The 22,938-nt window shown below is 42.5% G+C and overlaps 1 protein-coding gene across 4 annotated transcripts in view; it reads left to right on the top strand.

Moving 5' to 3' along the window:
* Window positions 1-22,938, top strand: part of TPP2 (tripeptidyl peptidase 2) — a 61,878-nt gene that overhangs the window by 19,043 nt on the left and 19,897 nt on the right. For 3 of the 4 annotated variants that reach the window (XR_008319301.1, XM_053308620.1, XM_053308622.1), the window contains exons 9-24: window positions 704-831; window positions 3,590-3,689; window positions 7,639-7,787; window positions 7,946-8,061; window positions 8,961-9,129; window positions 9,309-9,466; window positions 11,162-11,238; window positions 11,844-11,950; window positions 12,310-12,464; window positions 13,360-13,476; window positions 14,016-14,116; window positions 14,784-14,880; window positions 15,137-15,274; window positions 17,358-17,602; window positions 17,921-17,999; window positions 21,104-21,142. Coding sequence is in view for 3 of the 4 variants with exons in the window: in XM_053308620.1 (XP_053164595.1) it covers window positions 704-831; window positions 3,590-3,689; window positions 7,639-7,787; window positions 7,946-8,061; window positions 8,961-9,129; window positions 9,309-9,466; window positions 11,162-11,238; window positions 11,844-11,950; window positions 12,310-12,464; window positions 13,360-13,476; window positions 14,016-14,116; window positions 14,784-14,880; window positions 15,137-15,274; window positions 17,358-17,602; window positions 17,921-17,999; window positions 21,104-21,142 (1,975 nt within the window). In the remaining variant the exon portion in view is untranslated. The remainder of the gene's footprint in view (window positions 1-703; window positions 832-3,589; window positions 3,690-7,638; window positions 7,788-7,945; window positions 8,062-8,960; window positions 9,130-9,308; window positions 9,467-11,161; window positions 11,239-11,843; window positions 11,951-12,309; window positions 12,465-13,359; window positions 13,477-14,015; window positions 14,117-14,783; window positions 14,881-15,136; window positions 15,275-17,357; window positions 17,603-17,920; window positions 18,000-21,103; window positions 21,143-22,938) is intronic. The other variant, XM_053308621.1, reaches the window with a different exon arrangement.

The following is a 22,938-nucleotide window of genomic DNA, read 5'->3' as shown; positions in this document are numbered from 1 at the left end:
TGGGAACATATCACCCCCATTTTGAAAGAGCTGCACTGGCTGCCGGTTCGTTTCCGGGTCCAATTCAAGGTGCTGGTTTTGACCTTTAAAGCCCTAAACGGTTTGGGCCCGGGGTATTTGAGGGACCGCCTGCTCCCAAGGATTGCTGCCCGCTTGACTAGGACATCTGGGGGGCCCCTGCTCCGGGTGCCGACAATGAGGGAGGCCCGGCTGTTGTGCACTCGGGACAGGGCCTTCTCTGTTGCTGCTCCTAGACTCTGGAATGCTCTCCCGGTGGCCATTCGTTCCTCGGACTCCATCACAGCTTTTAGAAAGCTTTTAAAGACTTGGCTTTTTACCCAGACTTTTGCATAATCGTTTTTTACTGCTGTTCTTGTGTGTTTTTTATCTGCTGTCTTGTTTTTATGTATGTTTTTAGCTTGATGTTTTTACTGTTTTTATTGTATGTTTTAATTTTTGTAAACCGCCTTGGGGTTTTCTTTTAACGAAAGGCGGTATAAAAATGTAAAAATAAATAAAATAAAAATAAATAAATAAATAAAAGCAGCCCAGTTGTTTCATGGAATGCAGTGCCTGCCACATGTGGGGATCTGTGCAATGAAAGCGTTCCTCTTTTGCCTGAAATGTTTTTCACAGATTAGAAGAAATAGAATGGGTTATTTAGCCAGCATTTTTGTGTGTTGATTTTTCCCATCTCTTCCAGGAGAATATGTGAAATAATTAATGAAGCTGTGTGGAAACACAACGTAATCTATGTTTCAAGTGCAGGGAACAATGGCCCTTGTCTGTCTACAGTTGGATGTCCAGGTGGAACTACATCTAGTGTCATTGGCAAGTATCTTCTTTATATATAATTTGCTACGGCATACCGGTGGCTAATCCCATGTGTGGCAGCTCTCGCAAGAGTGTGGAAAGCTGACAGATAGGGATGAGCGGAGGAAAGAAAATGGTGGTGGGCCGGGAAATAATGGTGGCAACAGATGGCAGGAGAAAGTAGAGGGGGCGGGAATGGCAGTGGGGAGAACTAGAACATGTCGGCCAGGCCAGCTGGCGAGGGAAAGTGCCGCCGGTGGGTGGTGAGGGAAAGCGGACCAGGAGGTGGAGAACGGATTTGGGCTGAAGCAGGGGGCGATGAAGATGGGGAGGAGAGACAGGGAGAACTAGGGGTGCAGATGATCTGCGCCAGATAAGCTAGTTTTAAATTATTCTCCATTTAAAATTCCATAGAGGAGATAAACAAACTGGCAAGGCAGTACCATACCAACCAGGAGTCCAAGAAACTCGATAGTAAAAAGTAATCAAGATAAACATTAAAAAACTAATTTAAAAAAATGTGACTTTGGAGCAGTGAATATCGAAATAAAGTGAGATGAAACTACTAAAAAAAACCTGTATTGGAGGAATTCTGAAGAAACTCAGCAAACTCATCGCCATCTTCGTTCCCTCCACTATCTATATATTTAATTCTCTTAGCCAGCATGCATGTCCTGGATTTGGCGGCGGGACTCTCGCAACACGTTGCGAGACTTCCGGCCTTGGGGCGAGAGTTGTGGGCAAGAGAAAATGGTGGCAGCTGCAGGCTGCTGCCTGGCCTGAGAAAGTGACAACAGGACGGGTCCTGGCCCAGCCAGACCGTCCTGGCCTGGGTGAGGAGGAGGAAGCAGCCTTGGCTGGCTGCTGGGAGGCAAAGGCAGCAGCGGGACGGCCTGGCCTGCCCAAGCCGTCCCGCGTAAGGAGGAGGACGTGGCTTCGGCTGGCTGCTGGGGGGAGGTGGCGGTGGGACAGCCTGGCCAGGCTGTCCTAGGTAAGGAGGAGGCGGCTGAGAGTGTTCCTGGCTGGTGAGTGGCTGTTGCCACCAGGCCCGAGGAGAGAAGGAAAGTGGCTAAGGGGAAAGTTGGGGTGGGGGGTTAGGCGGCGGCGCCGGTGGCGGGCCTCACCCGGCCTGCAAAAAAGCAGCTGTTGCTGGGCCGAGGAGAAAGGTAAAGCAGCAGCTTAGGGGAAAGCTCGGGGTGGTTGGTTGGTTAGGAGGTGGCGGCAGAGGAGGAAGAGGAGGCGGCGGCGGCAAGCCCGGCTGCTGAAAGGAGACGGTGGTGGACCCTGCGCGCCCGCTGGGGTCAGGTCAGGAGGCGGCAGTTCTTCTTGACTTTGGGCAGGCGGTGAGGAGGCGGTGGTGATGGTGGGGGGTGGAGAAGCGGGCTGGCCGGGGGGGGGGTGGAGAAGTGAGCCAGGCGGGCGTCAGAGACGCCCGGGGAAGGAGTCAGGGTGAAGGGCGGGGGGAAGAGTCAGGGAGAACTAGGGGCGGATGGCGGGTGAAACCGGCGTGGGGGTGAGCACGGCTGGCCCCAACTAGCGCACAGATGCTCTGTGCAGGGTCAGATAGTTGTAATTATATACCTATCTTCATAATAGTAAAAACCGTGTGGGGGCTCTTTACCCCTCTCCTGCTCACCACTTTTCCTATCCAGCTCCAGTACAGAATTGGGTACTTGTTGCCAAATGTCCAGTACTGTCTGGCTGACATGTAGATTGTTTCTGCAATGTTTTGATGTATCATGTCTAGGTGAAGGTTAGTCTGGTTGTTGGCTTCTGTATTTTGCTGAGGAACATAAGTAGTACTAATAAACTTATGCAGACATTTTAATCTACTTTGGTTTCTTTACTTATAAACTGTCTTGCCCTTACTAGCGCCCAAGGCAATTAACAATTTTAAAAAATAACCACACACAATTTAAAATGCACTGGTAATATAAAGAACTGAAATATTTACTCATCTACAACTTCACTAATACAAAAAGCTAAAGGTATAGCAGAACCTTTGCTGTAGTCTTGTCGTAGCATCTGAAGCTATAAAGCGAGTCTGTTACCTAGTCTTCCTGGGAATGAGTTAAGTCCTGCCCTGATCAGCTGCCCATAGTATGAGATCTGGAGTGGTTCTGCTGAGCTGACACTCAGACAGCTAGGACCTTCTCCTATATAAATTAACTCACTGGGCCCTACCTGTATGGTCATGAGCAATACCTTTTAGCAGGGTGAGAATGGGTGCATTTTTGCACCAGGCCTTTACCTTTTTGTTTGTTCAGGCCTTTGAATCTACTGAGGCTAGTTAATAGATGGGTGGCTTAATTCTCTGCTAGATTTTATTTCCTATTCAAGCTTGAAACGAAATGCAAAATCAGTTTCGTGTACACCCCTAGTGTACTGCCTAATAATTCCGCATGGTTACCAAAACATGGGTGACTGCACAGGTGCAGTCAGAATAGTCAGATGTAACTAATAAAATGTGATGCTTCTGAGCACAGCAGCTAACTTTGCGTGCATTTTTCTATGCATAATAAACAAGCCCAAGAAGTTATGTTACAGAGACGGGGGGGGGGTGTGTTCGTTCAGTTTCTCAAAACTCTTAATACTCAAGCAGAAGGAAACAGTATTTCAGTTACTTCCATTTTCCTTTTCTAAAGATAAACAGGCTAATTTACAATTATCAGGCCTGTATTTTGTTGCTTCAGTTGATTTGGTAAGTTAAGCATTGAGGCCAGACAGTAGCAGATGACATTTGGCTTGAGTTGAAGAATCTCTAATAATTTTACAGGTGTTGGTGCTTATGTGTCACCTGATATGATGGTTGCTGAATATTCATTGCGAGAGAAGCTGCCTGCAAATCAGTATACCTGGTCATCTCGAGGGCCTAGGTAAGCAGTGTGGTGGTTCATGAACTCATGTGGTGGAGGGGAGTGTTGCATAACTTGTATTACCTTTTTAACCTGTCTGAAAATGATTTCAAAGATGGCTTTGAAAACTATTTTTGATCTTGGGAACCTACATGTTGATGATCAAAACAGATTTCTAAGAGTACTGCAGCTTCATATTTACATCTGTGAAAAAATGATGCTATATGTAGGAATCCCAAATGCTCAAAGGTGGTCATGAGCAGAATAACTTTACATCCCCTAAAACCATTATTTCTGGCATCTGCAAAACTGATTCTCTGGGATTTTCAAAAAAGCTTTTCAGATTCTTTAAGGGGCTAATGAGCAGAAAGTACACACCTCAGTTTTTCAGGAATGTGCTTGAGAGAAGGAATACATACTTTGCGCACTGAATCAGTAAGTGAAAACAGCTATTTACTAAGTAGTAACTTAGCATGGTAATTGGTTGGTTGATCCTGCTAGGTGTTTGAGGCAGTGGTGCACCTAGGTAATTTTGGAGCCTGGACCTAAAGGCCTTTTGGAGCCTCCCCTCTCCCCCCACATAAAACTCAATGCACTCTCTTTGATACCAGAACGTGCTCAGAAAAAGCTGGAATCTCTTCCCCCACCACCACCCACTGTATTTTTAGAAGAGATTCTGAATAAGGTACTTCCCACTGACTTTTTACAATAATGTAAGGATGTGAAACAAGAATATTTTTATGCAAATATTCATTAGCAGAAGATTTCAACACACGTTAATATATTGCCAAGACCCTAACATAACTCAGTATTGCACGCGTGCACACACGTGACCATAAAGAAGCAACATATCCCTCTTGGAGTCCCAGCACAGTTTCTCTGATGGGGATGAAAAAATCACTGCAAAAACAGCAGCCGCAAGTAGGGGAGAGACTAAATTTGCAGGCAAGCCAGGAAGCCTCTTGGCTCACAGACTCTTTGCATCCCCCAGCTCCACTCGTCCTTTTGCTAGCCACCCCATAACAAATAAATCCTGGATGTGTTAATGGCTAGGTATTGTAAAAAAAAATATTGTGAGGTGAAGTGGGGAATCTCCAGGAATAGCTCAGCCAGATCTGGCCACCATTTGAGGCTGAGCCCAAGAGAAGAAACCAAACCAACGTTCAACTCTACCCTGGAGCCAAGTGCCAAATGTTCAAGAAAGATGGGGAGGAAAATAAATCATTGTAGAAGCATCAGCAGCAAGCAGGGGAGAAACTAAATTTGTAGATGTTCTGGGAAATCTTTGGCTTGGCTCTTTGCATTTCTCTCCCTCCCTCTGCTCCATCTTGTCCTTTTCAATGTATCTCCCCCCCCCCCCCGCATCAATATTTACACAATATCGATACCATCTAAATCTCCAGGACTCCATTGGAAACCATTGCCTGAGCCTTTCCATTCGGAAAGAACACTGTGTGCCCTTTCACCTTAATAGCTTAATTTCTGTGAAACAAACTCAGAGTTCAGAGCAGTAAGCAATTGAGGTCAGTAGGTGCAAAGGCACTCTGTTATTTCCTATGGAACCAAAAATTAATTGTTTAGAAATTCCTGATTAATCAACAATAAATCCTATCAATGTGGGGGTGCCTGGGGGGGGCGGAGGCTGGCCCTGCTGTTCCCCCAGACCCACTTTGGGGTGCCCTAGTACCCCCCCAAAGGGAATGGGGCATCCTCAAATCCCCATTATTCCATATGGAGAAATGCAAAAATTGAAAAAATCTTCAGAAAATCATTAATAATCACAGGAGTTTCCGATTGCTTTGGCATTCGGTGGGTGGTAGGCACCCCTGGTTGCCTACCACCCACCCCACTTTTGTGCCCCTGGGTGCTCCACATAGGCTATAATGGGCTGGTTCAAGTCCCCATTATACCCTATGAGAAAAATAATTTTTAAAAATTCAAAAAATAATTAAAAATCGTAGGCGTGTCCGATTGCATTGGGTTTCGGTGGTAGTTGGCACCCATGGGTGCCTACCACCCAACCCAGTTTTGGAGGCTCAGAACGGTTTGAACTGGTTCAAATTTGAAACAAACCAAGGGGGGTTCAAGCAAAACCGCATCTCCTCACCCTGGTTTGAACCTGGTTCAAATGCAAACTGAACTGGGCAAACTGGTTTTGTGCACACCCCTAGTGGTGGAGGCGTGTCTTGCCGACTTGTTCTTTTGATACATGACTGCTTTTTTATTATTATTATTATTATTATTATTACTACTACTACTATTATTATTATTATCTTCTATATATTTAATTCTCTTGGGACATGAGTTCCCAGGATTTGGCAGCGGAACTCTCGCGACACGGTGTGATAATTCCGAAGTGAGGACTGAGGAGGAGAGGAGGAAGAAAGTGCTGGCGGTGGCGGGGCGTGGGTGGGGGGAGAGAAAGGGGGCGGCGGGCCGTGGGGGGAGAGAAAGGCAGCAGGTGGACGGGGGCAAGGAAAAACGGTGGTGCGGGGCCCTTCCTGGCTGCCCGCCTAGGCTCTGTGTGGGGGGAGGGGAGGAGGGCTGGAGTCCTAGTCCAGCACTCTAACAAGCTTTTCTTTGACTTATAAACACGATGGGCAGTTAAAAGTTTGCATAGAAAAGCAAAACCCCAAGAGGTTTTCATTCAAAACAAAACTTTGTCATCCCCATTGGAAGAACTTTGTCGTCCTTTGGAAGAACTGAAAGTAGAAGCAGTAGGCAATAGCAAGCCGGAGATTTCCTCTTTATGATGCAAATTGGAATCCTGAAGTTTTTTGCCCCTGTTAAAGTAGGCTCTGTTTCTTCTTACGAGAAGTGCCAGAAGAGCTTTTAGGGGCATGCAACCAGCTCTCCAGGCCATGCCCATGCTGTGCTCACTCAATAACATTGGCATAGTCAAACTGTGCAACTCAATCAATCCAGGCAGTTGGTGGGATTGGAAAGGCCCTGCCCCGCTAAGCAGCACTTAGATCGCCACCCATACACATGGCTGGCACAGACATTTGGAGGCCCACTGCCCCACCAGGCAGCAAAGGTTGATGCGGACAGGCAGGCGTGCCGTCGGAGGCCCCTGCGGGGAGCGTTCAGAGCCCCCCCTCCCTCCGGCAACTGAGGACCGAACCAGATCCCCAAGGTCCGGTCCTAAGTCTGCCCCTGGTTTGGGGTCCTGTAGCTCAGAGATGGAGACAATGCATGAGGTCTCGTGTTTGATCACTGGATAAAAGCTTGGAAAGACCTCTGCTTGATTTAGGTGGACCAATGGCAGCTCCATATGTTCAACTGGTATACATATAGCCACCAGATGACAAGTTAGTCACCTGTATCATCATCCTAAGTGATGAGTATATTCTGTTCCTGATTTTTTTTTTAAAAAAACTTAAGTGTTGCTGGCAGGATAATACTCTCTGGAACTCCCTGCCCTGGGAGAGATCTCTCTCTCTCACACGCGAACACACACACGGTCTTTTGTTATTTTTACTGCTCTCTGAAGATGTATCTATTTAAGACTGCTTTAAATTTGTGGTAAGATGCTTGTCCTTATTTCCACCCAGAGTCTCTCTTTATCTCTGTATTTATGATCTATTACTTGTTCTTATCTGAAGTTTGAGCTGCCTTGAATGTGGACAAAGATGGTGTATACATATATTAAATGGCCAGCTTACTAAATTACTACATGGTAAAAAGTCGTATGTATTCACTGAAGAACTACATTGAGTTTAGAGCGGGATTTGATTTCATGCATTTCAGAAAGATCCTTCGAGTCATAGTTGTGCCCTTATTGGAAGTATATGTATAAGTAAATGGCTCAACTGCCCTGAGCCATTTTGGAAGGGCGGTATATAAGTCAAATAAATAAATAAGTTAGAAGGGACTTTGCATGACTCTAAAAGAAGTAATAGAAATGCTTAGAAGGTAACACACAGCTTATTACCACGTTAAATGTGTTTCTCTATTCTGTTCATTTCAGCACTGATGGAGCTCTGGGAGTGAGCATTAGTGCACCAGGAGGTGCTATTGCCTCTGTCCCAAACTGGACTTTGCGAGGGACGCAACTCATGAACGGCACATCGATGTCTTCACCCAATGCATGTGGTGGCATTGCTTTAGTACTGTCAGGTAGTGTTTGCAGAACATTACGCTTCCTTTAAAACATCAATAAGCAAGCAAAAAATGGAATTTCATTACCTGTAAGAAAAGTTCATTGATGATGCAGATTCATTTGTGAGGAATGTTTCTCCTGATCAGTGGATTCTGTAACGTTTTTTCTTTTGCAGGACTCAAAGCTAATGGTGTGCGTTACACTGTTCATTCAGTCAGGAGAGCACTAGAAAATACTGCAGTGAAGGTGGAAAACATACAGGTTTTTGCCCAAGGACATGGTATTATTCAGGTACTTATAAACTGATGCTCAAAGAAGAAGAATTCAACTGTTTTCAAAAGCATGTTGCTAATCTGCTAGGTCATCTTAAAAACAAATCTACTTTTTCAAACTGATGTTCTTCTCTTAGTATTTGGGATTTCTTGTTCTCTGCACCTGTTAACTTCTGTTGCTTTTGAGCTATTTCCTATGTACACTTCCTTTTTCAGTTTGCTTTAATTAGAACTTAGTGGCTTGCCAGTAAATGCGAATACTGCAAAATAAATCCTATTTATTTGATCTGAACAGTTCTTAATCTCAGAGAAGGTGCCTGAAATGCATATTATCATGTACATGTCTGTTGTATTGGTTTGTCTTTACTGGTTTCATTTATTATGTAGAATAGACAGGATCCTGATAATCCCAGCTTCCTAATTGCTCTTTTCAGTGTACTTTTGGTGTCTTCCTTATAACAGGTAGCTCATCTAGCCAGGCCTATTCAATGTCTCAGGTTGCAGAAGTTTTTAGTGCTGAATTCCTCATACCACTTAATATATACTGTACAAAACCCCCAGAGTTCTTTCTGATGCCATGTGTGGTGCTCTTACTTATTTATACCCTGTTTTTCAGTCAGAAATTTAAGCAGCTTACTATTTAAAATGTAACGATGATGATTATGATGATGATGATGATGATGTAAATTTAACTTCAGAATACCCCAGACTAAATACAGTACTCTGCTTGTACCATCTTAGTCTCATCCAGAAAGTAGCAGCTCCAGCAGAGCTTTCCTGCCAAGTGGGAAGTAGTTTTGCCTGTGAAGCTGCCACCAATAATGCCAGTTAAGGGGCTTCTGTCATGCTGCTGATATGCTCAAGAGAATCCTCTTGATGATCTTCACTTTTGAACTAATTCTTTGTTGTTTTTTAAAGGTTGATAAAGCCTATGACTACCTCATCCAGAACTCATCATTTGCCAATACCATAGGTTTCACCATTACTATTGGAAACAACCGTGGAATCTACCTCAGAGATCCTGTACAGGTAGCTGCACCTTCTGACCATGGTGTTGGCATAGAACCATTCTTTCCTGAGAATACAGGTAGGAAAGGAGTTGCTTTTATTAAATATTTTCACAACTGTATAATAGGAACTTGAATACAAGTTTGCCATCAATCACAAAAAACCTGTTCAAACAATTTAAAGCAATCTGATGTTGTTATACTTAAAACTTCTGAGTTCAAACTAATTAACATTCTAAACTTGCATGTTCTTTTTCAGAAAATACCGAAAGGATATCTCTCCAGCTTCATCTAGCTTTAACTTCAAGTGCATCCTGGGTTCAGTGCCCTTCTCACCTGGAGCTTATGAACCAATGTAGACATATTAATGTTCGTGTGGACCCCCGTGGTCTACGGGAAGGAGTTCACTATACAGAGGTAATCTCTTGTTCACCATACAGAGGTAATATCTTGGGACTAACAATGGCTTTGTTAGTCCCATTGGTGGATATTCAACATCACATGGGTTTCATCCCTATCTTCCTTAAAGTTACCCAGGACTTACAGACAAGACTGTCAGTTCTTACCAATATTGATGGACAGTTTTTATCTCCTGTAATTGAGTGGCACAGTGCAGCAGTGCCTTTCTTGTACTTTAAGTTGAATTGCTTCAGGGATGTGTCTTGACACAGGGCTGGAAAGACTGATTTCTTGAAATGTCTAATAGACTAGGTGGTAAAGGTTAAGAAGGAACATTAAAACATCATTGTGAATAAGTTTGAACTGACAAAGCCCCTAGATTTTTCCATCAAACATCTTACATAGGTGATCAAAACATAAAAGGGAACCTTTAATTGAAAGTGAATTTTTGAACATTCCTAAATTTTGAGTGGTATATTTAATATAAGTGGAGTTAATACTAGGCCTGTTCAATTAATTGGCTCCAAATAGCTGGAGCCAATTAATGTACCGTATGAAATAGGCCTGTGCATTTATTTGGCTCAATAGCCAAAACTGAATAACATGCACAGCCCTGCTGGCACTACACAGAGGCGAGCATTCCCAACCAGCATCTCCATGTGGCACATGGCTTGCTGACCAACTCCTTCCTGGTTCTGAGGTCCCCTTAAAGACCATGGAGCTGTGCTGCATTCCAGCACCGTATTGGAAGATGCCTGGGGAGCACTGAAATGCAGCAGAGCTCCATGGTCTTCAAGGGGACCTCAGGACCAGTAGGGAGTTGGTCAGCAAGCCATGTGCCACATGGAGATGCAGGTTGGGAATGTTTGTCTGTGTGTGGTGCCAGCAGAGCTATGCACTGTAGGTCAGCAGGTCGCCTCCTAGGTAAGTAATATGGCTCCATCTTCTGGTTTAGCACAATCTCAGTTGCAGTGAGGTGGGTTAAATTCTTCCAACTCTCCACTTGCCAGACCTCTCTTTCCACAGTGAAACTGAAGGAAGCCTCTACTTGGAGGACTCAAGCTCTTCCTTTCAGCTGGTCTGTTCATCATCAGCCACTGCCAGGTTAAATAGGGCAGAAAGTGCCTCATATCCTGTTTGGGTCATGACGTTCTGCTCTCCCCAAGCTTTTATTAACCCTTCCAGTAGGTTTTGCCTTGGCTTCCTGTCCTGTGGATTTGTCACAGTGTCCCTTCCTCTCCCATCCCCCTGTCTTGCCACTCCGGCTGTTGCTTTTTTGTGTCTGCCATTTCTGCCGGCCCTTTGATGTCATCAGGTTGTGCCAGAGACTTCAGTGTCAGTGGTGCCGGCTATGGGGGAACGAGCTTCTTCATCTCAGCCTCTTTTGGGACTCTGGAGTTGGGCCCTCTAGATCCCCAGTAAGTAAGGACATCACCAGATGGACCCCACTGGATGCCCAGATGAGTGGTGTGGGGGTGTTATTATTGCCTAGAAGGAGGCTTGCTGACTTACAGTGCACAGCTCTGCTGGCACCACACATAAACACATGCATTATTCAGCTTTGGCTATTTAGAGCTATATAAATGCAAAGACCTAATTTATACAGTCTCAAAGAAGTATAACTGCAGAAGATGAATATGTAACAATGTATCTTAATTGGCTCAAGCTTGTTTTTAAACGTGATTAACATTGCTGCATTTTTAATTCTCTTAGGTGTGTGGTTATGAAATATCAATGCCTAACGCAGGTCCTTTGTTTAGAGTTCCAGTAACGGTGGTTATACCAACAAGGTAAGTTTATTTTATTTTGAGCAATGCTTTGTGAAAATAAGTTTTCAAACAACCTTTATGGGGACATATGGCTTCTAGCTATCTCTACTAAATGCTGTGTAAGTTTAACGCTAACACAGGCAAACTTCTTATATACTGCAGTAGTTACACTACAAAAGTGATAGCTACTGTGATCCACAGGATAGAAAGCGAGATAGTACAGTACTAGGTTTTAGGCTCTGCCATGAACTTATCGTATTCTTATTGGTAAAATGAGCAGAACCTACTTCACAGGGTCGAAGTCTTGTATAAATTAGGATAATCGTACATCAGAAGAGCCCTGTTGGACCAAAAGTCCAACATTATTTAGAACTTGTTTCCTGTTATGTATCCTCTTGATTCTTGGTCAGGGTTGTGTTGATGAATGTGAAAAGCTATCCTAAACAAATTGTAGCCATAATCAAAGCCCCACTTTAAAAACATTTTATGTGGTTGTGACATAAAATTGCTAGCTTTTGGCACATTTAAAATAACAATATATCCAAATTCATAAGCAGGGGAAACTCAAAACCTATAGATTTCCATAAGAGGGAATTCTGCAATATCCGCGTTATTTTTGTTTACAGGACAGATGAAACTTCGCACTATGATCTTAAATTTACTGATGTTCATTTTAAACCTGGTCAAATTCAAAGACACTTCATTGAAGTTCCTTCTGGAGCAACGTGGGCTGGTAAGGCAAACCTACAAGTAATCCATTGAACTTGTTGGGATCTTGACTAGAAAAGGGAATTTATTGGGAAAGTGTGTGTAAAAAGTGAGCGTACAGTTCAAGCTTTCTTTTAGTGTTGGTATAGAAAGCATGCCACTAAGTGTCCAAACTAAAGTTGTAGTTCTAAATATCATTAATTCAGCACTTACTTGAGGTTTGTGTTTTGCTTCTAGGAATATTGGCATTATTTTATCAAGAAATTAAGTGCACATTACTTGCTAAAGCCGCCTTGCCAGTACTTTAATTCTTCTGACAGATGCTACCTTAAGGGGCAAGTACCAAAGGCCTAATACTGAAGCAGTGCATTTTCTCCTATCTAGAAGTAACAGTGTGCTCATCATCTGCTGATGTGACTGCCAAGTTTGTTCTCCATGCGGTTCAACTAGTGAAGCAAAAGGCATACCGAAGCCATGAGTTCTACAAGTTTTCCTCGATACCTGAAAAAGGATCAGTTACAGAAGCATTTCCCATCTTAGTAAGTTACTTTTTGCTCAGAATCAAAGTTTGTGAGTACTATATGTACAGTATTATAGCCACTGTAATGTCTACTGAACATTGTGCTGTAAATAGTAACTACCTACTACATAGTTTCATTGTAAAGGGCTAGCCAAGTCAACACTGTACCTCCATAAATGTGCTGTGTGCATTACTATTAATGAAACTGGTACAAATATTTCAGGTTTATTTAAACATGGGGATTGCCTGAACTCTGCATTAGGGGTGTGCACAAACTGTTTGGTCCTGAACCAGTTGGTTTCGAACTGGGCTGGTTGCACGGAGGCCAGGACTGTGCCACTGGAGGGAGTGCCGCACACTTGGGCTGTGCTGGGGGGCTTCAGGTAGCCACTGTTGGACTGGTGAGAACCTTAAACTACTTTCAAAGGTATCTTCTCACTGCTCCACACACCCCCGCCTGCCCTTCAGAAGAATTCAGTCTGAATTTGAACTGAACCGAAAATTGATTTTCATATGGATTCAATCCCTGGTGTTCTCTAGATACAGGTGGAAAATTTTGGTGTCTGAAACCCTGGAGAGCCACTGTCAGTGTAGTCGGTGATGAGCTAGATGTTTTGACTCAGTATAAGGCAACTTCATAAGTACCTTTTTAAAGGTAAAGTGTGATGTCAAGTCAAAAGTACCTTTTTAGCTTTCCCATAATTTAAAAAAAAAGTGGTACAGATGCTTTACAAAATTCAGACTAAGAAGTTTTGGCATATTATGCAGTACCATCAGTTAGGTGTTTATCATTTAAGAATTGCTAGAATAACTGCACAACCTGAGCTGTCCTAAAATTCTATTTCTCTGAGGGACTTGATGGAGAATGAGAATGAGTGTGTAAATCTATTTTTTAATTTGTTTCCCCTCCAAAGGGTGGAAGAACGATTGAATTCTGTATTGCTCGTTGGTGGGCAAGCCTCAGTGATGTTAGCATTGACTACACAATTTCCTTCCATGGCGTAGTTTGCACTGCTTCTCAGTTAAACATTGTGAGTATCATTCCTTGACTTTATTTTGCTTTACTTGTTATACCTTAATAAAATGAGGTAGCTTGGATAACTATGTCTTTTTGACATCTAGTTCTGCAGACATTTCATGGATCCTGAATCATGAAGGAAACCAGAAGCTATTAAATTTCATTATTTGTAGGTCGTCATTCTTTCCACTTAATCTTTTCTGTAGGTTGCAGGCTCATCCCAACAAACATTCCTCATAAGGGAAGATAAATACCTTTATTTTTAACCTTGCTTGCATCTTTTTCTTGCCCTTTCCAGTATGAGTACAAACTAAAGATCCTCTTGAAGCTGACACTCTTGGGTGTTTGCTTACATGGCTATTCAAAATATAAAGAAACTGGTTTATGCTACTGCATTTTAAATAACCTCTTGTACTTTTTTCAAGCGTTCTTGAGTCAAATCTATATTTTTTGGTCAGTTAGTAGTCTTAAATGTCTCTTTATGTAGATTCTTGCATGCACATCACTTAGTACTGTTGAGCAGAAAATAACCAAACACTCCTTTATTCTTAGCATGCTTCAGAAGGCATAGTCCGCTTTGATGTTCAATCAACACTGAGATATGAAGATATCACTCCTTGCATAAATCTCAAAAGCTGGGTTCAAACACTAAGGTATGGCAGCAAATTTAAATCAGAAACTAGTGTAAAAACATGTATAACTCAACTTGACACCCTTCCCCACAAAAACACTCAAGGCAGCTTACGACTCCAGAATTTAAAAAAAAAAAACCAGTTTAAACAAAACAGCTCCTTATTATGTTCCTCTTGTGGCTGCTTTTAGAATTAATGGGCAACAGCTGTTATCTGGCCAAAAGTGCTCTTAAAGAGGAAACTTTTAGCTTGGCTGAAGATGAGGAGCAAGAGCGACAAAACTCTTTGGGTGGCCATTCCACAGTAGACGTGTTGCCGTTGAAAAAGCCCTGTTGTGCTTCCAAACAGACAGTGTGGGACCATCAACAGAGCTTTAATAGTTGGGCAGAGTTGCGGGGGGCGGAATTCCTTTTGATTCTAATGCAAGTTTGAAAAGATAAGCATTGCAGAAATATGCAAATATAGTAAGTATCTGTTACTTGCAATATTTAATTTCGATTTTGTACACTGCAGATTGCTGCAGAGGAAATGCGTTATGAATTTGCTACAGTGGGTAGACAAACAACCCTGTGCCTTGTATTAAGCCAGAGGATGGCTACTTGTTTGTCATTGAATGTATCTGGTATTTCTGAATTTTGTGTTCAAATTGCATCCTCCTAATCCTTACCACTGTGTTGCTGAATTACAGGCCCCTGAGTGCTAAAATAAAACCATTGGGATCCCGAGATGTTTTGCCAATTAATCGACAATTATATGAGATGATTTTGACATACAACTTTCATCAAGTAAGTTTGTATTGTTAAACTGGAGTCCCCAAAAAGAGATCATAATATTCTCACACATAGGTAAGACTCTAGTGCATTTACTTTAGCTAAAAACAGTACAAATTCTGAATTTTATCCAGTATTAGGGAAATAGTACATAGAATTATGAAGTGTCACTGTGTTGCAGACTTATTCCTAAGCTTTTTGTATAAAAATGTACTATTAATAAAATAGTAATACTATCAAATTTGCTTAATGCTTTCTGACTTTCCTTTAGCCCAAGAGTGGAGAAGTAACTCCAAGTTGTCCCTTGCTCTGTGAACTCTTGTATGAATCTGAATTTGACAGCCAATTGTGGATTATCTTTGACCAGAACAAAAAGCAGATGGGCTCTGGGGATGCCTATCCACACCAGGTATGCAAGGTGCAGATGCACACCATGTGCAGATACACACCATGGTCGTCTTCACCATTTCCTAACCTTTCTAGTAGTAGGTTGTAATCCTCAGCACATACGTAGAATACGTACCATTTAATTCAGTGAGGGGATTTATTTCCTACACTGTATACAATTGGATAGTTCTGTGTTTAAGTTGAAAACTCCATTAATTCCTATATCTGTTTCATCTCTGTTGTATAACTTTGAAGTTTCACTAGAACAGTTTGTTAGGGGGTGGCTAACAAAGTTAGCTGCCCTATAACAAATTGTTCTAGTGAAACTTCATCCAAGACAGAATGTTCTCCTAGTGCAACAACTTTCCTATGTTAGTGTGCTACCAATGAGACTAAAGTGTCCCTTGAAAACTTCAGCCACCATATTGAAGGTATCCATCAATATCTATTTTGAGCAGGAAGACCCCATATGGCATTGATTCTCCTGTCCGCCAGTATGAGGTGGGAAGGGAATAAGGACTCCGACTTCCCTGATGGAAGTCCACACAAATAGCCCCATTTTAGATATTTAAAATAGCCGGGATGCTCTAGTTCCATACATTATCCTAAGAGCATTCCCACAAGCCCTCATTCAGAAGCTCCACCTGCCCATTGTCCATTTATAGGTTTCTCTTTTTAAACTCTATAACCATGGACAGACTTACTTCTGTAACTGGGAGGCTGTAAGGATGGACAAGTGAGCAGGTAGCGCTTCACTGCAGGAGCAAGACTTGTGGAAATTGTGATGACTCCCATGGGGGTCGTGGAGGAGGATTCCTCAGATGAAGGCCCGGAGCAGGCTGAAACTCTGGTTGACTCAGCAGAGCCAGAGCTGAAAGGCTTGCAAGCCCCTTTTCCTCCTTTCCTCCCTTTTCCGGATGAAGCTCCCGAGGCCACTGAAGTCAAGGTGCCTGCCCCAGATCCCCAGCAGCGACATTTGGCCACAGTACAGTCTGAAGGACGAACACCATAGGTTGTAGAGGCTGGCCAGAAGGAACAGGTGTTCTGACCTGGTCGCCTGACAAGGCTCAGCTGCATGATGGGCCAGACTTTAAGCGCACTGCCTATTTAGAGCAGCCTGAAAGCTGGGTCTGCGCTGGAAATAATGTCGGTGGTGACCAGCTGTACCATGAGCAACCTTGACCTTGCAATCTGAACCTGTTTATTGAGACTGACCACAAATCGTGTTTACCCCTTATCCTGTGGAATTCCTGGTGTTGACTTCTGGCATCGTTTGTGACTACTCTCCATCTCTGTTCCTGTCTGTCGACTCTCCCTTCCCCTCTGAAAAGAGTGATTTTCACAGCTGCTGGGCAGTTGGCCAAGGCAGGTCATTACAGAAATACTCTCAGGATGCGGTACTTGTGTACCTGCTTTTTAAATGCCCTAAGAAAGCTTATAAGCAGTAGTCATGGGGTGGGGGGATCAATTGTCCAGAAAGCACAGTTCCTTCCCTGACTGGGCATAGGGGAAGATGGGGTGTTAAGAACCAATATTAACTAAGCTATCTTGAAATTACAAGGAGGATACCTGCCCATGTGCTGATCAAAATGGTTATACTTGTTCTGAGACATTTCTTATGAATACGAATTAGGTGCAAAACCTGTAGATTTCAGTGACTAACTTTATATGCATAATATGAATGACAAAACTATTCAGTATTTTTTCAAAAGCGGCGAAGTTCAGTTTTTAAAGGTGGGGGGGGTGGGCTAGCAGTATTGTCTTAAACCCTATCCAATTGTATGCAATTTGGATATGTAACTCACATAGTGATCAAGCTCTAAATTAGCTAATGTAGCAATAGAACAAATTGTTCACTGCAGTGACCACACATCCTCTATCAAAGATCTCAAATGAAATGATGATATAATGGATTATCAAGAAACAATGCTGCTCATACTGTAGAGCTACAATGCTATGGAATAAGTTCTGTCATCTTTGACTGCGTAGCTAATCCTTGGAGGAAACACTATATTCCTTCTCCAAGCTAACTTAAAACTACAGTGTTTCAGGAAGTATAGTATTCACTTTGCAAAATGTTTGAATTTTGGCTCTTTTCCTGCTAGTATTCCATGAAACTGGAGAAAGGAGATTATACTGTTCGACTACAAATTCGTCACGAGCAAAACAGTGAACTGGATCGGATCAAAGATCTTCCATTTATTGTCTCTCACAGACTGTCTACTGCTCTAGGTTTAGATATTTATGAAAACCACAGTCAAGCTCTCTTAGGGAAGAAAAAAGCAAACAGTATGTCTCTGCCACCGAAACATAGCCAGCCCTTCTTTGTTACATCTTTGCCAGATGACAAGTAAGTAGTGCATGTCCTGTTTTTCAGCGTACAGTGTATAACGCTATATGTTGCAAACTGTTCTGAACCTTGAAAACTGGGTAATAAAAATAGTTTCCATACTTCATAGTGGTGGCTAAAAATGGGAAGGCTCAGGGAAAAAGTGCGTTTCCCCAAGGCCATATATGGAAAAAAGCTACAGCTTTTAGTTTTGGAGATTCAGAATTATCCTTGGAAATATTTGCTTAACAATGCGCTTGGATTTTTTGTGTGTGTCATTTTGTATTAAATGTGGACTTCATAGCCTGCAACTTTTATCTTGTTCTGAATTTTCCTTAGAGTACCTAAAGGAGCAGGCTCAGGGTGTTATCTTGCAGGATCACTGACACTTTCAAAGACAGAACTTGGAAAAAAAGCGGTGAGTAAAACATCACTAAGCTCACAATTTTTAGAAAGCTGCCATTTTGAATGGTTAACTTTCTTGTCTGAATATTTCTTATTGTATAGCGATTCGGGTCCTGGGAGGATTAGACTTCTTCTTTTTTAAAAAAACAAAAACACAGTTCTAATGTCAAATGCCAGAAGTTATTTTTATACAGCTTGATCCTTCCTTTTCATTTTGCACTTGTGCTTTAGCTAAACTTTTGCAATAACTTCCACTACTTTGAAATACTATAGAAGCAACTGTTTCTACATTGTCAAAACATTCTCAACACCGAGCAGCTTGTAAACTATGAAATACAATTTTATGCAACTTTTTCTGTATTTTGAGTTTTGTTGCAGTTTACTGTTAAACGTATTTTGTGATTCACCCTATTTTAAAGTATGCTTCCATTAAAACAGGCTGTTACTCATAGACTGCAAAACCGTATTTTTTCATCTTATCTAGAATTTATTGACTGACCAGGTTGTCAGTCTCAGAGATAACTTTGTTTGATGCTCAACTGGCATGAGATCAGTCCTTTATTAAATATGAAGCTCTAAAAAGTGGCTGACATTCAAACTAGGATAGTGTGTTTAGAGGGGTGGGGTAGCGCAATTTCAACAACCTCCCTTTCACCTGGAATCTCTGTGTCATCCAAAAATATGTCCCTGAGAACTAAGTGACCCTCAGGGGTGTATTTTTCGGTGTCACAGAGAACTTCCTGAGGAAGGGGAGGCTGTCAAAATTTACCCCCACACTGATCCAGCAGTCAAGTTGAGTTTAACTTTTCAGAAGCACCAGTACTTCTCCCGTTGCACCAGTGCTTCATTAGGAAATTGGCCAGTGATTTGCCATGCAGAGAATAAGGAGAACAATATTTCTGTTTTGAATGGATTTTCAGGATGCAAGACGATCCCCAGTCAGCATTGCCATTGAGCAAATTTTATAAATTTCAGTGGCAAATTAAATGAACTTGTAGTGCAGCAGTAGTGCTGGGTGGTTACAAAAGGCTAAGCAGTTTTCATGTTTGTTCATACCACATTTTTGAAGGATTTCCTCAGTTCATTTGCTCTTAAAAATCTTTTAAAGCTGAACAGATTAGAGGACATTTCTCAAGTATCTTTATAAATCTCTCCATCCTAAAGGGTTATCTAGGTCAATTTAAACAAATTGGATTTTAGAAAATGTGGCTGAAAATTGAGTTTTTATGGAGCTTAGCTTAATATAATTGATGTGATTTGGAAACGGCAGCTTTTAGCTAACTTTTTGTCTGCCTTCCAGATAGTCTATCAAACACCCAGCGAGAGCTGGAAGAGCAGCCGGGCCAAGTATCTGTCAAGTTATCCAATTTAACATTGGACTTTGGTTTTGCTCTGCAAAAGGTCTGACTGCATTGGGTGGGTGGGTGGTAATGGTGAATGTTTGGAACCACTTGCCAATTGTACCGGCCATCCACCTGACCACATCCCCCCCGCCCCCAATCCATAGAGGCTGTAGAAGAAGCTTCTAAATCACTGCGCCAGTTGAGCCACTGCTGCCCTTAGAATGCTCTGTAATTACACTGCAGTTTAACTTTCACCTGATTGCATAGGTGGGAAATGATGGTTGTAGTTGATCGAGGCTTCAGTAGTGAAATTGCTCAGAGCTCCTTATTTTCTCCTGGGCTCAAAATACCTTAGCAATGTGAAGTGATTGCTTAGACATCCCTCTTTGGTGTGGTGCAGCCAGGAGGAAAAATGGGTCAGAGCCTAACATGTCTTTGAAAAGGTGCTAGCAAGATCTTTTTCAACACACTACTTGTCTTCTCACGCCGGGTGATTAGTGGTAGCTTTCAGGCCAGGCAAGTTGTTCTCAAGCTTGCTTATAAGCTATTAAATTGCGTATTTGAAGAGATTTAACTCGATGTACATTTGTTTGCCTAAACCGGTGGCTTATGGATTGCTCTATGTTTATGTATGCAGAGGTGCACCTAGGTAATCTTGGAGCCTGCCCGCTCCCCCCTGCCCCAGCATGTTAAGCATCATCCCCCTACACACACACACACGGTGATAACACAGGCATTATTTTTAACATGGGTTTTTGAGGGCACAAACAGCAACCAACCTCACAAGAATGTAAGAATATAAAGTGTGTGAGTGAGAGTGTGTGTGTGCGTGTGCGCGCGCGTATGCACACACACACACACACACACACACACACTAGCAGAAACATTTCAACGCGCAACTTAACTTATTCACATCCACATATTTCTTTCCTTACTCCCCACTCTGTCTCTAGAGCAGAGGTCACAGTCATGCTCAGCCGCCCGGTGCAGTGCAGGTTGGTGGCACATCTGAGGGCTCCCAGGGAGTGTGGAGACCCTGCATTTCCACCTGGAAGTTCAGTGGTAATAGCGCTTTTGCATGTATAACTTCTGTCTGGGTTTGTTGCCAAAGGAATTGAACAATTCTAATAGGGCACGATGGTGTATGCAGTAAGGGTGGTGACTGAGCAGTAGGGTATAATGTAGTAGATATAAGCAGGTCAATACTCCTTAAAAAAACAACAAAAAACCCAAAACCCCACCTGGCACAGAATAGCCAAAGCACTTGATGTCTAGAACATTTGAGAAGAGATCTTCAAGCAGGCATGCTCTACTGTGATTGGGCGAGGTTGCAAGATGTATTGTCAAGAGTGTTGCATTCTTACCGCAACCAGCAGTGTGTTCAAAATACCCTTGGGAGACAGAAAGCAGGCTGTTTCATTTTGTTCAGTGAGCATGAATTTGGGAGGTGGGGAATAAGTTAAGAATTTCATTAACTCGCTATAAATATTGATAGCTGCATTAACTTTATTGTTGTCTTTAAGTCAAAAGCTTAATTTAATTAGTGCCCTGGTTTTAACACTTGTCTGCTTCCATAAAAGGAACAAATTTGTATACATAGGAATACATTAGTTATTAATATGCTAAAATAATGCACTTTACAAGCATGCTTTACTAGAAATGAGACACTGAGTTTAAAATCACTCGGTGGGGAACAAAAACTTAATAGGAAGAGGTGTCACCATTCTGTAGAGTTTGTGCATGTTTTCTTACAGTATGTTGTTCTAACTCCCAGGGGCAGTCTGCAGCAAAGCGACAAGGAAAGTATAAAAAGGTACTGAATGTCAGTTTTTGAAAGATGTACTTAAGTCTTTTTGCATATGACTTAAAAGTATTTTCTTTGTCCTCCGTTGTCTGTCAGTACATTTCACTGAACCATGCTTTACCTTTGAGCAGCTTTAAATAGTAAAGCATTATTGGTTTAGCTTTGTCTTTTTAGTAAGGGTGTGGATTTGCAGACAATTCAGTGATGGTGCCTTTTAGAAATAATTGCCCTAACACTTCAGCATTACAGAACCCTTTTTGTGCTGAAGAAATTTCTCCTTCATCTACATACACTTCAACAGGAAAACCCCCTCAAACCTTGCTGCTTGGTTGGTTGAGTGAGGCCAAGAGAGGTTGAGTGACTCATGGCTGTCATTTGATGTACATTTGAAAGCCACCATTTTAGTTCAGGACTATGATACAGTGAGGGGAAATTACTTTGCTCCTCACTTCCCTTGTGAGGGAAGTCCTGTCTGCATGGAATCGATCACTACTCAATTGGCCACATTCCATTAGAAACAGGAAGCATTAATTTAACTGCATTGGAATAAGACAGAGCCCTTAGTGTAGGCAGGAATCTTCAATTTCTTATGACACCTCCATAAATGGAGTTCGTATTCCCTGTGTAGCAAGGATTCATAGGTCAAAGGGCTAAGCCAAGTGCTAACACAGCTTAGGCCTTTGTATTACTATATCATTGCTTGAGTTAACTGACCCCCATGACCAATGAACAGACTAAATAAAACATATACATATAAATGGTAATGAAAGCTAACTTATGAACTGGATGACAGAGATTTGTATGTAAGGTTTTCAGAGGTGCTTTGGCTATTCAAAAAGCTATTGGCTATTCAAAAAGCACTATAAAATCAGTTCTCACAGTGGAGAAAAAAAGTTAGCTATGCGGTTTCAAATCTCTGTATAGAAATTTTTCTCACAAGTTAAGGCAGATGCCTGCTAATATGAAATAACTGTTCATAAACTAGAATTAGCCATTGAAAGGATAAAGCATTCTGCAGGCATAAATATCAAAGCATATGTACCTTTTTAAAAAATGGAATAGTCCTCAAATCAGCACAAGGTATGCAGGCCACATGATTTGTGGAGCTGAGAACACAACTCCTGCTTTGCATTGTCTGGCAGGCACTCTAAACAAACACTTGGATCTGCACTTTTTCCAAGTATATTGAGAATTATATAGGTTCAATATAATTCAAATCAGACTGCTTTAGTAAACTAGACCATATTCATTTTAAGCTTATACAAGTTGAGTATCCCTTATCCAAACATCCAAAATCCCGACATCATGCCGTAACAAAAACAAAACGCCTCAGCTCACTCGCTTGCAGATTCCCAATTTTGCTGCTTTTAAACATGCAGTCAAAACTTACTTAGGCGTGCAGGGGTTGTGGGTATGCTGGTTTCTCTGTTGTTGGTGGCTGGCGAGAGGTAGCTGGGGAAAGCAGAAGCGTGCTTCCCCGCCTTCTCCACAATAGGCCTGCGGCCTTTGCTTCTCCTGGATGCCGCTGATCGGTGGTGTCCACATGCTCCGGAGGCCTTCCTCCAGCCAGGGGGAAAAGGGCGCTGGCAAACACTGGCTCTGTGGCGGTGTCACGGGCGGCCCACAGTGGGCCTGCAGGGTGGGTAGCCGAGCTCCTCTCAGCACTCTGTGAAGCACTCTGGAGGGTCTTGCCATGCAAATAAAAGGGCCATAATGGAGGCAGGAAGGAGCAAGGAAGCAGGGTGGAGAAGAGAGACTTCCAGCCTGAGAGAGAAAATAAAAAATACAGTAACCTTTCATGTTTA

Source organism: Hemicordylus capensis, chromosome 3 (genome assembly GCF_027244095.1).
Source record: "Hemicordylus capensis ecotype Gifberg chromosome 3, rHemCap1.1.pri, whole genome shotgun sequence".
In the NCBI taxonomy this organism is placed as follows: domain Eukaryota; kingdom Metazoa; phylum Chordata; class Lepidosauria; order Squamata; family Cordylidae; genus Hemicordylus; species Hemicordylus capensis.
This window is presented reverse-complemented; position numbering and strand designations above follow the sequence as displayed.